This window comes from Abramis brama, assembly GCF_963993115.1.
Source record: "Abramis brama genome assembly, chromosome: 18".
NCBI classification, from domain to species: domain Eukaryota; kingdom Metazoa; phylum Chordata; class Actinopteri; order Cypriniformes; family Leuciscidae; genus Abramis; species Abramis brama.
Genome location: NC_139980.1, coordinates 19,898,129 through 19,912,873, shown reverse-complemented (window position 1 = coordinate 19,912,873; position 14,745 = coordinate 19,898,129). Strand labels below are relative to the sequence as shown.

The following is a 14,745-nucleotide window of genomic DNA, read 5'->3' as shown; positions in this document are numbered from 1 at the left end:
AATTTGTTTAAACTTTATGTACATATCAATACATAATTAAAATGTAAGTACTCTGAAAAAGAAAGTATCAAAATCGAGTGTCTGTAGACCTCTCACGACTGTTTTAAAGACATCTCATTATTTCCATTCACTCCACCCCCTCATTTCTGTGCTTCTTCCAAAGCCACGTCCCCAAAACACATGAACGCGCGACTCCGACCGCTGAGCTAGAGGACGCATTATTTACCTGAGACAAGCGGAGGGGAAGGGGCATTTTTTTGCCTGGTTTGCCTTCACTAACTGCATATGCCGGTACTGTAAATTTAGATTGCTCTTTCTCTGCCATTGTTTTGGTATTCCTAGGTTCAGTGCCTTCTTCTTCTTCTTCGATAGATTTTATTGGCAGCTTGCAAACATAGTGCATTACCGCCATCTACTGGACGGAGGTGTGATCAGGTTCCGTGCCTCTCGCACTCCTCAAATCAAACGGTCGCGCGCAAGTGGGTAGGTGCTGTGTGGCAAAAGGGTGGTTGCCATGGTTGCGAGAGAGTGACAGTCGCCTAAGCCAATCCTTTGATTCGTCCCGAATCGAAATAATGAGCTGTGTTTAATACAGATTATACGGTCTAGAGTCACTTGATTTTTATACTCTTTTTTTCAGAGTTCTTACATTTTAATTATGTATTGATATATATAGAAAGTTTTAACAAATTTGGATCTTTAATTTTTAATAAATCCTACCTACCCTGCCTTTAACTAAAATTTTAACAGATACAACTTTGGATCTTAAAAATGTCTTAGAAAATGTTGAGCTTAACTTTAAGATTAATAAATGCTTTAGAAGTAATTGTTCACTACTTGTTGGTTCATGTTAACTAAAGCTAACAAAATGAAACCTTATTATAAAGTGTTACCATTTTTTAATAGAGAGTTGGCCATATGAGTATAAAATTAATTTTAGGAATCTTAAACTGGTTCAAACTAGGCTACTGTATTGTATATTCATGTTAATACTAAGCACAAATGGCATTATAATACCCCTTTCATTTGCCCTCCAGGTGGGCGTTCCTATAATGGTGTGACGTCACGTGAAAACAATGAATTAACCATCCAGTGAATATTTTTAAGTTAAATAAATAAGTTTACTTTCATTCACACATTGAAAAATTGCCAGCAAAACCTTTACAAAACTATCAACATCTCTCATATACACATAAAATGTGATTAAAAACCTAAACTTACAGCTCAAGTTAACCTACCTCTAACGTTAGCTGTTAACGGTTGAGATGCTAGCAGACTTTTCCCGAAGACATTAAATCATTTCTACAAAGTAAATATTCAACGGAAGCGTGTCATTTACATGAAAGAATGTGACAGAAGCATTTGTATGTACTATTTATGTAAGTTTGGGGACTAAACTTACCTGAAAGTAGTGAAAACAACAGTGAGAGACGGAGTTACAGCTTATGTCAGTTGAGCTGCCGTCCCGCTTCCATGGTAACGCCCTCCGCTCCAGTTCAAATGCAACTCGAATGTTCAGCGCGCGCTCCCATAGACAGTAAATGAAAACGCGCTCCCATCAAAACACGTAAGTCACGCAGCATTTACATAAAAGTAGAATTGATGGAGGGAATTATTTGATAATCAGATAAAATATCTTGAAAAAATCTTTGGTGTGTTCCATTTGTTCCTATTTTAATAAAACCTGTTTAATTGTAACCTCAGTGAGCTGAGTACACGGTGTTAATGACATAGTTTCTTTATTTGTATTATTTTGTCAAGATTTTCATAGCATTGTATAACTCTGTACCCTTATAAGACATCAAGTCCCTGATGTGCCGTTCAGTGACAGGGCAGTATGGTACTAAGTCTTACAATTGATTCCAGTCAGTTTTGCAAAATAATAACTTAAAAATAACCATTAGGGAACGTTCTCTATAAGTTATTTTTAGGTTATTTAAAAGTAACCACCCTGCAACGTTCTGGGAACGTTATTTTATAGTTGCAAAATAATAACTTAAAAATAACCATTAGGGAACGTTCTCTATAAGTTACTTTTAGGTTATTCAAAAAATAACCTTCCAGCAACGTTCTGGGAACGTTATTTTATGGTTGCAAAATAATAACTTAAAAATAACCATTAGGGAACGTTCTCTATAAGTTATTTTTAGGTTATTTAAAAGTAACCACCCTGCAACGTTCTGGGAACGTTATTTTATGGTTGCAAAATAATAACTTAAAAATAACCATTAGGGAACGTTCTCTACAAGTTATTTTTAGGTTATTTAAAAGTAACCACCCTGCAACGTTCTGGGAACGTTATTTATGGTTACATAAAAATAAAACCAAAAAAGAACGTTCCCCTAACGTTAGTATTTGGTTCCCAAAAAAAATAACCAAATACTAACGTTAGGGGAACGTTCTGTGTTAACTGGGATGTCCCTTTAGGGGCTCCGTAGTAAGGCAAGATAAATAACAAAATAACATTGTGCAAATAAAAGCAGACCTTTCTTTTTAACTGTTATTTTATGTGTTTTTCAGTAAAAGGAAAGACGTGAGTTAGGAGCTAGAAAAAACATTACTGGTGTACGTTGAGACAATACAATGGCACTGGCATATTTTAAGAAACTGCCCAAACATGCATTTTAGTCTGGGACTAGTCCTTGTTTTTTCTGTGAAACCGGGCATAAGTTTCAGAATCTCTAAATTTACTTTCCTAATGCAGTCCCTTGCAAAGCAAACTGGTTTCTGGCTATGAATTGTATTTGACTATTTTAATGAAAATGTTTAATGAAATTTTTGCCATGTTTATTCAGAAACAGCAAAACATTGATATGTACATGCAATAACTTGCAAACAAACAAAATGAAACTAAATAATGACTGACATACAGTCAAAAGATTGATTTACCAGCGTTTATAATAGTAATCCTAAGTTATAATAAATTAAAGAAAAACATTTGAGATATGTCTGACTTCTCTGAAAGTACTACCAAACACACAAACTCTACTAAAAGACTGTTAGATTTCAAGTCACTTAAATATTATTGCACATGGACACTGTTGAAATGCAAAAAAACATTTCAACATTTTGTCATGTAGCCTAATGCATTTATAGTGTGAGGTGTACAAATATCTCAACAACAATAATTAAAAATGTTTAGGACAAGGTTTTATAAAATACATTGCGTTGATATTTCGTGCCATCCAAAAAGTTTTGTCCACTGTGTGATCTTTCCAAGTCTCCATAGCAACCAAACGACAAACATGGCCAACCACAGCGAGAGCCGCTCCAAACGAGTCTTTTTCAACAACATCGACTCATACTCATCCAAATATATCGCGCAGGTAAAAGAGTCATTAGGTACATAAATTACATGAATATAATAAGCGCTGTGGCTTAATGTTGCTTTGTTTAGTTCTTGTCGTCGTGTGTCGTCGGAGAGTCTCTCGCTAATGAAGAGGAGGAAGACAAACAAGAACAGGCTTCTGAAGGCGCACGATTTCAGATAGTCGGAACAGTTGCGAATAAAGGTGCAAAAAAACAACGTTTTGCACTGGAGGAATATTGGGTTAGTTAAGTTTATCATCTGTCATTTCTTTTGTGGTATTGTAGATGGCATTTTTTTTTTTTTTTAAAGTGAGATTCACGCACACAATACACTTCTATGAACAGCACATTTTAAAATTCTGAATTAAAATTAATTTAGTTTTTTTTTTTTTTATCAAAAAATAAAAACATTTGTAGGTGATATATCATGATATATTGTATACAATGGTGCTTATGGAAAAAAAATCATTAATATAATGGAATTCTTAAAATAATAAATAATAATAAATTCTTCAGATTTTATTATTTCTTAGAAAATATGAAATAAACAATGAAGCAGTTTTGTTAAAAATATAAAAAAGTAAAGTATTTAAATTTCTGTCCACCAAATTAAAGTCATGTGCTGCAAACAACATGCAGAAAAAGGTGTGTCTCAATCATGTCTCAATCAGCTTTCTTGTTCAGTAGTCAGGGTGTGGTGAAGTATCCGGTCACTCTGAAGTGATGGGTCCGGGCTGAGGACCCAAGCAATCCGATTGGTTCAAAGCACGTTTTATGGGTAATCGCTTTAGTGCCTGGTTACAAATCATACAAAATCACTTTATTATAGAAGACGTTTGTACTACGTTATAACGAGTCATTAATGTATTTAATGTATTTTAAATTATACGTTTCATATAGTAGTATTTAACCGAAGCTATAGATTGTGAAATTAAACATTTCTCGTTGTTAGTGTGTTTTTTAGTTAGCTTAGATAGTAGCATAGCATACAGCTAACGTTATCCGATGATCGTGCTATGAGCTTTACCTGATATTACTGCACTGATACTGCCTTACCGTATCGCGAGAACAGATTTAGATCAGGCATACTACTGGCATACTAATTGGGTCCTCAGCCCGGACCCATCACTTCAGAGTGACCGAATACTTCACCACAAGGGCACTGATCAGGGAATCTGCCATTTTAAGGGCTGTCTCAATCACAAATTCCACTGCACTGAAACTTTGCTCCCTAAAAAGTCCAAGATAAGTAAATTCTGAAGCACAAATATATTGCACAAGCCAGCTCAATACACATCATGACACAACAAGACAGATGTATTGAAAAAAAACGTTATATTACACAAACATTGATAGACAGGTAGTGAAAAATCTAGCTACCATTATAGATCATTTACAGTTGAAATGTTGAAGGGAAATGTAACAATCAAATTATTTACCTTAATGTACTTTAAATAGCATAACAAAAAAAGTCAAAAAGCATCAGTTCTGCTGTTATTCATAAATTTCAGTAGTGATGCTGGCTGTACAACACAGATGTTTTCATGTCGCCAGAAATGGAGTGCCCCAATGTGTAGTGAGCAAGGGACCTTATTGTTATGTTTTAAGCAGGGATGAAGAGAGGTGAGAATCCAGGTGCAAAAACAATTCAAAGAACACAAATCAAGATAATCCAAAACAAAGACAGGAACATAATCCAAACAGGGGAATCAGAGACATAATCTAGACAGAAGAAACCAGGAACACAAAAACTTACAAAGAGTCGAGAGACATGCAAGAAAAACAACCGACAAAAGATAACTGAAACACAGGGTTATAAATACACAGGGAACACAAGGGCTAATGATTAACAGGTGTAGATAAGTTCCTATGGAAAACTACGGAGACAATCAAGGCAACAAGGCAAACCGGAACTAAACACGGGAAAAGAACTTAGGGACAATGGGCACAGAAAATTACTTCAAAATAAGAGTCCACATGAAAACATCGATGAACACAGACCCAGGGCACATGTTACAGAGCCCCCCCTCAAAGGAGCAGCTTCCAGATGCTCCAAAAACATAACAATAAGTCCTGCAGGGGGGTGGAGCTGAGGCTGATCAAGGGGCAGGATGTCGGGCCGGGTCTGTGTGGCAGAAGTGAAGCTAGTGACCAAGGTGGAGCCGGCAGAGCAGGTGGCCTGGGTTGAGCTGGCAGTGCAGGGGACCATGGTGTAGCAGGCAGAGTGAACAGGGCGGAGCGGGCAGAGTAGGTGGCCACCAAGGCGGAGCTGACGAGACTGAAGATCTCCACGGTGGAGCAGACGGAAAGGCAGATGGATAAGACATTCTCTGTGACCGTGTCTGAACAGACAGAGTTTAGGGACGACTTCTGTGGTCTTGTCAGGGCAGACAGGGAGTTTAAGGATGGCGTCTGTGGTCGTGTCAGAGAAGAAAAGTAGTTCAGGGACGACCTCCGTAGTCTTGTCAAAGAAGACAAGGAGTTTGGGGATGGCTGTGTCATGGTTGTGTCAGGGCAGGCAGATAGTTCAAGGACGGCCTCCTTGGCCATATCAGAACAGGCAGAAGGTTCAGGAGCAGTTGCTGCCGCCTCGGGAGAAGCTGCAGATGTGTGCGACCCAAACACATAAGACTGCGACTGCCATTACAGGAAGCGCAGCCGTTTCTGGTAGGACCTCTGGGACCACCATACTTGGAAGCGTTGGGACCACCAGACTATGATGTGCTGGTACCTCCGAACTTGGATGCGCTGGGACCACTGGGACGCCGGCTCCTCGCACCGACATCAATGATGGGTCCCACCTCACTGGACGCCAGTCTTGAACACCTTGGAACAGCCTTTGTTGCTTTGGGTTTGGCCTCCATGACGGCTGGGGACTCTGGCGTGGCACAGTAAATGCGGAGCCACTCAGTGGCAGTGCAAGATCGATATAAAATTCCAGAGTCTAATTCCAGAGTCCGTGCAGTGGCATGACTGAACTGAGCAACTCAGATAGCATGGGTATAATCCAAACAGGGGAAACCAGGAACGCAACAGCTTACAAAGAGGGACATGCAAGAACAACGACTGAAAAAAGACAACTGAAACGGGTACAAATTCACAGGGAACACAAGGGCTAATGATGAACAATTGTAGATGATAAGTAACTATGAAAACTAATAAGGGAAACTACGAAGACAAACAAGGCAAACAGGAACTAAACACATGAAGAGAACATAGGGACAGTGGGCACAGAAAATAACTTCAAAATAAGAGTTCATATGACAACATCGATAAGCACAGGCCCAGGGCACGTTATACTTATAGTGCCCGAATTCATGTACACAATATACTGATTCACGAGCCAATACATTTCATAAAATATCAGATAATGACTTTTTATGACCCTTTTGTCCTTGACCCTTGTAACAAGTCTCAGTTGCGTCTTAAAACTTTGCAAGCTGGGAACCTAGAGCAATTTTGAGCATCTTGTTTCATCATATTTCAGTCTGTGAGTCGAGAGGAGCTCCTGCAGTATCTGATGCAGTGTGATGTTATTGTATATAATATCACTGAACACACTGATCTCATAGATGAGGCAACATGGGCCATTTCAGGTAACAATTCCTCAGATTTCCAGACTATTTATCTAGGCTGCATCTCAAAACATGGTGAGGCACGTTCAGATGACCAAAATTCTGCCTCAGTATGCAGCTCACTAGGTTTTAGGATACAGCCTTAACGCCATTTAAATTATTTTCTGTTTATTTCTTTATTCATACCAATCTATAAAACTGTATATTAAATCTGTGTTTCCTGTAGCCCTGCACTCTGAAATTGAACATTTTGGGTCTTCAAAAATATTTATCCTGCTGTCAACAATCATGACATGGGCAATGACCAAACCAGCTGATCCTGTGAGTGTTGCTTTTAAATATTTATATCATACAGTGAGGTCCAAATTTGTATTGAAACTTTTTTCCACCATGGAATAAAAAATAAAGACACAGTTTTATACACAATAACACAACACAATAATATCACACAGTTGTGTCCTTTTTTTAATCGCAGTTCATACTTTTTTCTCAGAATTATGAGACAAACTCACAATTGCGAGTTATAAAGTCAGAATTGCGTGATATACATTGCAATTCTGACTTTTCTGATGAAGTCAGAGTTGTGAGATATAAACTTGCAATTGCGAATTACAAAGTCAGAATTGTGAGTTTATATCTCGCAGTTCTGACTTATTTTTCCCGAATTTGTGACATAACTCACAAAGTCCAAATTGTGAGCTGACAATTGTAGTTTATATCTCACAATTTGCGGATTAAAAACTTGCAATTGCGAGAAAAAAAAGTCAAAATTGTCAGTATCTCGCACTTCAGACAACTTTTTTTCTCAAAATGATGAGAATTAAACTCACAATTGTGAATTATAAAGACAGAATTGTGAGATATAAACTTGCAATTCTGAGAAAAAAAAGTAAAAATTGTGCGATGTAAACACAATTGCGGGAAAAAGCCAGAATTCCAGTCACAATTATCTTTTTTTAATTTATTCTGTGGCAGAAACCTTCCATAAATTTGACTCCACATCGAAAATCCTTGTTTTTACCTTCTTTTTTTGTGTGACAATTGTTAAAAAAGTTAGAAATAAATATTATTATTATTTTTATTTTTTACAAATTACACGTTTCACTTTTCACTTTGTTTTTCATTATGCTAATATTATCAGTTAGAATGTGCTGTACCTGTGACCATAAACATAAATTTTGCTACGTTTTCTGATTTTATCTTAAGGATGATCCTGACATTCCCTTGACTGAAGACGACTACAAAAGAAGAAGACCACATCCAAACTTTAAAGAACACACAAGCACAGAGAAACATGTGCTTAAACTGGGGAAGACTGTAATGATCCATCCAGAATCCAGCCTAATACATTTCAAATAATTTATGATATGAAACAATCTTAATACCATAACATATGAAACAAACTTCCTGTATTTTTCTTTCAGAAAAAGTCAAAGCTGTCTACTTATGTTGTAACATCAGGGCTGCAGTATGGAATGGGCGAGAGCATGTTTCACTTCTTCTTTAAAGTACTGAAATGACAAAAGTATAAGAAACATTATTTTTCAGTATGAATTCATAATCACATTTTGTTGCCTAACTTGTTCACTTTCTCCCAGACAGCTTGGCTCGGAGAGCTTAGCAGCATTCCTGTTTTTGGACCTGGGACAAACATCATTCCTGCCATTCACATTCACGACCTTGCAAGGTTTGAAAAACTGCAGTTATGTCATTTTTCCGGGATGTTGATTTGTGTTTTGTTTAACTTTTTAATTTTATTCTCATCTGATATTTTTGTCATCATTTGTCATTTCAGAGTGGTTCAAAACATCATCGATCACAAACCAAAAACACACTACTTCCTCGCTGTGGATGATTCCAAGAACACTTTTGAAGACATTGTGAAAGTATTAAATTATTGCACACTTTGCTATATGATGTACTGATCAATATAATGCTCACACTTTAGTTTTGCAATAAAGTGCTGCAGGTATGACGTCAGAACCCGGAAGACTATTTCGCCACTGGTTCCTTTGAGATTTTCCTATGGGATTTTATTATGGGGGTTTTCGATTCATGTGTAAAATAAAGCCTGTGGAAAACATAACTTGACTATACTTTGATGTTTTGTTCTACAACATAAATTACACACACCCATAGTGAAAACGTGAATTTTTAAAGCATTTTTGTAAAGCAAGTAACTAGACAAGACAGGTTGAGGTGTGAGTGTGTGCAGTGTACGTTGTAGAACAAAACGTCAAAGTATGTAATGTTATGTTTACCACAGGCTTTATTTTACACATGAATCGAAAACCCCCATTATAAAATCCCATAAGGAAATCTCGAAGGAATCAGCGGTGTTTAGTCTTCCAGGTTCTGATGTCATCTCTACAACGTTCTATGAGAAAACACCACTAAAAATCATTAGTAAACACGCAGCTGTCTATTTCCTTAGGCCATTGCCTCTGCCCTGGGTTCTGGACAAATAGAAAAAGTCCCAAAGGAGGATGCCTGTGGCATAAAGGCAATTACGGTAGGCTGTTTTTGCTGAACACACATTTTTTGCCATGTCATAAAATAATATGTGACGGTAATATATATAATTGTTGTGTATTTTAACAGGAAACCGACCTGCTTTACCTCAGTGTCAACCTTCAGACTGAGTCTGTTTTCTTAAAGGACAGATTAAACCTCTGCTGGGATTATGACTCTGGAATAGTTGATAACATATTTCGTGTGGTGGAGGAATACAAACAGACAAGGCAACTGCTGGTAAGCTTTGATAACACTTGCTGATAGAGGCATGTGTAAGAATAAGAATCAGAAAAAAAACTAAAACTTTTGGCAATCATTTTTTTGTTGCTTTTTAATAATTTGAAGACATTTCTAAACAATATAGCTTAAGAAAATATGTTTACATGCTCCTATTTTGCTTTTCTTTTCCTTCAGCCAATAAAAATCTGTCTTCTTGGGCCCCCTGCTGTTGGCAAAAGCTCAGTTGCTGTAAAGTTGTGCAGATATTACAAACTTCATCATATTAATGTCAATGAAGCCATCAATGAGAAAGTCAAACAGCTGGTGAGTGAGGACATAACAGCTTCTTTTTTTATTGATATTTTAACAATGTCTAGAGTAATTAAGAACAATTGTTGTGTTGCATACAAACCATAGATCTAAAATAAATAAATATATATATATATTCCATTACAATATTGCGTTGCTCCCAAAAAAGTAACTAATTGCATTACTTAGTTACTTTTTGTGGAAATTAATGTGTTACATTACTTTTGCATTACTTTTGCTCAAATTGGCTGCACCTGCTTGTTTGGTTTATAATAACAAAAACTCCCAATACTTCTAATTTTGGCAAATATATTGGATCTTTTACACCAAAAGTGAAATGAATACACCTTAGGCTGAAGGAAATGCTAATTCTCGCCTGTATAGTACTTTACTTGTGACTTGAAAAAAGTAATCTGATTAAATAACTGACATTACTTGTAATGTGTTACCCTAACACTGATTATAACAAAACACTATGGAGGAAAACGATAAGTTACAGACAAATATCCAACATCTACATACATGTATATTTAAAACTAATACATATAATCAAATAAATATGGGTGTGTACATTTATTCTACAGTTGTCACATAACAGCTTCTATGGTTTAAAAAAATTGGTGTCAGTAATTTTTTTTTTAAATTAATACTTTGATTCAGCAAGTAATAATAAAATCGATCAAAAGTAACAGTAGACATTTACTGTGTTACAAATGATTTATATTCAAAGAACCCTAAAAAAAAAAAAAATTATATATATATATATAAAGGAAAAAGAGGCTACAATTGCACGAGATCACCAAAATTGGACAGTTGAAGACTGGAAAAATGTTGCCTGGTCTGATGAGTCTCAATTTCTGTTGAGACATTCAGATGGTAGAGTCAGAATTTGGCGTAAACAGAATGAGAACATGAATCCATCATGCCTTGTTACCACTGTGCAGGCTGGTGGTGGTGGTGTAATGGTGTGGGGGATGTTTTCTTGGCACACTTTAGGCCCCTTAGTGCCAATTGGGCATCGTTTAAATGCCACGGCCTACCTGAGCATTGTTTCTGACCATGTCCATCCCTTTATGACCACCATGTACCCATCCTCTGATGGCTACTTCCAGCAGGATAATGCACCATGTCACAAAGCTTGAATCATTTCAAATTGGTTTCTTGAACATGACAATGAGTTCACTGTACTAAAATGGCCCCCACAGTCACCAGATCTCAACCCAACAGAGCATCTTTGGGATGTGGTGGAACGGGAGCTTCGTGCCCTGGATGTGCATCCCACAAATCTCCATCAACTGCAAGATGCTATCCTATCAATATGGGCCAACATTTCTAAAGAATGCTTTCAGCACCTTGTTGAATCAATGAATTTGGAAAAGGGGGTCAAACGAAAGGGGGTCAAACACAGTATTAGTATGGTGTTCCTAATAATACTTTAGGTGAGTGTATATATATATATATATATATATATATATATATATATATATATATATATATATATATATATATATATATATATCATAGTTCCCACTAACATATTAGGAAGCACAACTGTTTTCATTTGACAATGACTGATTTCTGATAGTAAGAAATTGTTATGAACTGCTCCGAGACACAACGTTGAGGATCCTAACACAGAAGTGTATTAAAGGGTTATCCAAACATGTAATCCAAACAGGCAAATGGTCAAAAGCACAGGGCAAACAGAGGAATCCAAACAAGCAGAGATAATAATATAATGTATACTGAGTAATATATTTTAAAAAGTATAAAGTTGAAGTATTTTCACTAACAGTCTCAAACTTTTTGGCCCCACTGTATATGAAGCTGTCTTTTGAATGTTCAGTGTGTATTCTTCAGGAGGAACTGCTTGAGAGCAGTGAGAAGACACAGGAGAATGAGGAAACGCTCACTGGTGCCGAAGAGCAGCTTAACACTATAAAGAACAACATGCTTCAGAATGATGGTATGCAGTGAATGAAGCTTCGACATGATCCCATTTATGTATCTAGAAATATGATTGTAAGATTGTAACAGATCTGATATAGTAAGTGTTACTTGTTGATGTTTTCTCACAGGCCAGTTGGATGAGCAGCATGCGATGCATATCATAAGGGAGAAGCTAAACTCAGTGCCTTGCAGAAATCAAGGATTCGTTCTGGATGGATACCCAAAGACCTATACACAGGCTAAAGAGCTTTTCCATGGTCAGCTGTCTTCCTTTTAAACAAAAAAAACCCAAAAATGGTAACATAAAGTCTTCACCTTTAACTTCTAAAATGTTCCAGATGCAAATATGGAAGAAGAAGATACAAGATCTACAACACCTCAGTATAGCAAAGTGTTGATTCCAGGTTAGTTTCAGAACATACATATTTCACCACTTTTGCTGGTAAAAATGTTTAATTGCATGATGCAGCCTTCAAACCTCTTAGTAATATCACAATAATGTAATGCTTGTTAATGTTCATGTAAAAGAGTTGTGGCAATGATACATCGGGAAATAATTATTAACAATGAGAGACTCTTCAGCTTCCACGTGCCATTTTTGTCCTATTGAATACCCTGTTTCACCCGGAAAATACACTGTTCAAAAGTTTGAGTTCAGTAAGTGTTTTTTTTATATATATATAAATTAAAACTTTTATTCCACAATGACAAACTAAGTTGATCAAAAGTGACAAAACTTTTACATTGTTAGAAAAATTTATATTTCAAAGAAATACTGCACTTTCTGTTGAGCAAAGAATCCTGAAAAAAATTACAAAAATATTAAGCGGCAAATATTAATACTGTTTTGAACTTAAATAATAATACGAAATGTTACTTGAGCAGCAAATCAGCATATTAGAATGATTTCTGAAGGATCATGTGACACAAAAAAAAAAATCAGCTTTGCATCACAGGAATAAATTACATTTTAAAATAATATTAAAATCAGCTGTTTTAAATTATTATAATATTATTACTGTTTGTACTGTTTTATTAAAGGTATAGTTCCCCCAAATATGAAAATTCTGTCATTAATTACTTACCCTCATGTCGTTCCAAACCCGTAAGACTTTCATTCATCTTCGAAACACAAATGAAGATCTTTTTGATAATCTTCCCAGCTACGCGACTACCACTGCTTCAAAAAGAACAATATGAATTGAGCAATTTAGTCCAAATTTTCTGAAGAGACTCGATCGCTTTATATGATGAACAGATTGAATTTAGGTGTATTATTAATCAAATAAATTCAGATTTGGTGAGCATAAGGGACTTCTTTCAAAAACATAATATCTTACTGACCCTAAACTTTTGAACGGTCGGGACACATTACAGAAGTAAAACTAGGCTGGCAAATGCAGTGTTTCATGTTAACAACCATTGGCTTTTTCCTTCAGGGTTCGTCTTCTCACTGGAAGCCACTGATGAATTTCTTAAGGAGCGCGTTCGGAGTCTCCCGCAGAATGTGGCAGAGGAAATGCACTACACTCAAGGAGAGTTTACAGAGAGTCTTGCAAAATTCAGGGAGACTTCGCCAGAAGACGAGTCCGTGCTTGACTATTTCGATGAACTGGAAATCCACCCCGAACACATCGGTTAAAACCCAAACTTTCACACTTATTTTTGTGCTCACATAAGATAATGGCACGCCACACACAATTAAATTAATAAATAAGCTGACGGATAAGCTGAGAGTTATGAAGCAGGGTGGTATTGTTTTTAAGAATAGTGTTTTCATGATGTCATTCTTAGACGTTGAGAACGTGGCCACGGTGGAGAAGATAATTAAGACGGTGGGGCGGCCCATGAACTATGGCCTGAGTCCAGAGGAAATGCAGGAAAAGAGGAAGAGGAAAGATGATGAATGGCACCAGCAGCTGAAAAAGGAGGAAGTTGAGAAGGAACTCGTGGAGAATGATAAAATGGCTGCTCTTTTGGACGAATGGGTAAATTTGTTTTTAAAAGAATTCTCTTATGCTTACCATGACTATTTAATTAATAAGAATACAGTGAAAACATTGATATTGCAAAATGTTATTACAATTTTCAGCATCATTATCCCAGTCTTTAGTGTCACATGATGACTTTTTATCGCAGAATTGAATGATTTAAAGTCGCAATTGCGTGTTATAAAGTCAGAATTGTGAGATATAAACTCGCAATTGCGAAAAATAAACTCGCAATTCTGACATTATAACACACATTTGGGAGATATAAAGTCAGAATTGCATGATATAAAGTCGCAATTGCGTGTTATAAAGTCAGAATTGCGAGATATAAACTCACAATTGCGAGAAACATTTGATCAGTAGTGTATGAATGGGCAGCAAAAGCTTTCTCTTTCCCTTTGGAAAGACTACGTTGTTTAGCTTGTGGATGTGTATTTGCAGAACAGGAACGTGGTCGAGGTGAAGAAGCAGGAGCAGGAGCTATTAGAGACACGATCTGTCCCCATGAGACACTACTTGATGAAATACGTCATGCCCACTGTCACACAAGGACTGGTGGACTGCTGTAAGGTCAAGCCTGATGACCCTGTGGACTTTTTGGTAACACTTGTATAATGGTATTCATATCCTGTGTTTTATTTAACAACAACATATTTTAACTTAATTCATATTCTCTTTACTCCATTTCAGGCTGAATACCTCTTCAGGAACAACTCAGATGATTAGCTCATTCTGCTATAACAATAAATGTAAAATATAAAGTGTCATTAAAAGTGTGAGCTGTGTCCTATTTTTATTTTTATTTTTTTAATCTCTACAAACAGGTGCTAGTTAAAGATTTAAAATGTCACCACCTTCCCATGGGGCCATATCACATG

General features: G+C 36.5%; 1 protein-coding gene across 1 annotated transcript; it reads left to right on the top strand.

Annotated features, from left to right (window-relative positions):
* Nucleotides 1–3,227: 3,227 nt before the first annotated feature.
* Nucleotides 3,228–14,710, top strand: ak7a (adenylate kinase 7a). The gene is made up of 18 exons (XM_084091929.1): nt 3,228–3,326; nt 3,398–3,550; nt 6,797–6,905; nt 7,111–7,205; nt 8,091–8,201; nt 8,309–8,392; nt 8,483–8,571; nt 8,680–8,770; nt 9,319–9,396; nt 9,486–9,635; nt 9,813–9,941; nt 11,787–11,892; nt 12,005–12,133; nt 12,215–12,280; nt 13,316–13,513; nt 13,671–13,864; nt 14,309–14,467; nt 14,558–14,710. Exons 1-18 carry the CDS (start codon nt 3,246–3,248, stop codon nt 14,591–14,593), a joined length of 2,058 nt encoding a protein of 685 aa, XP_083948055.1. The 5' UTR covers nt 3,228–3,245; the 3' UTR covers nt 14,594–14,710.
* The last annotated feature ends 35 nt before the right edge of the window (nt 14,711–14,745 follow it).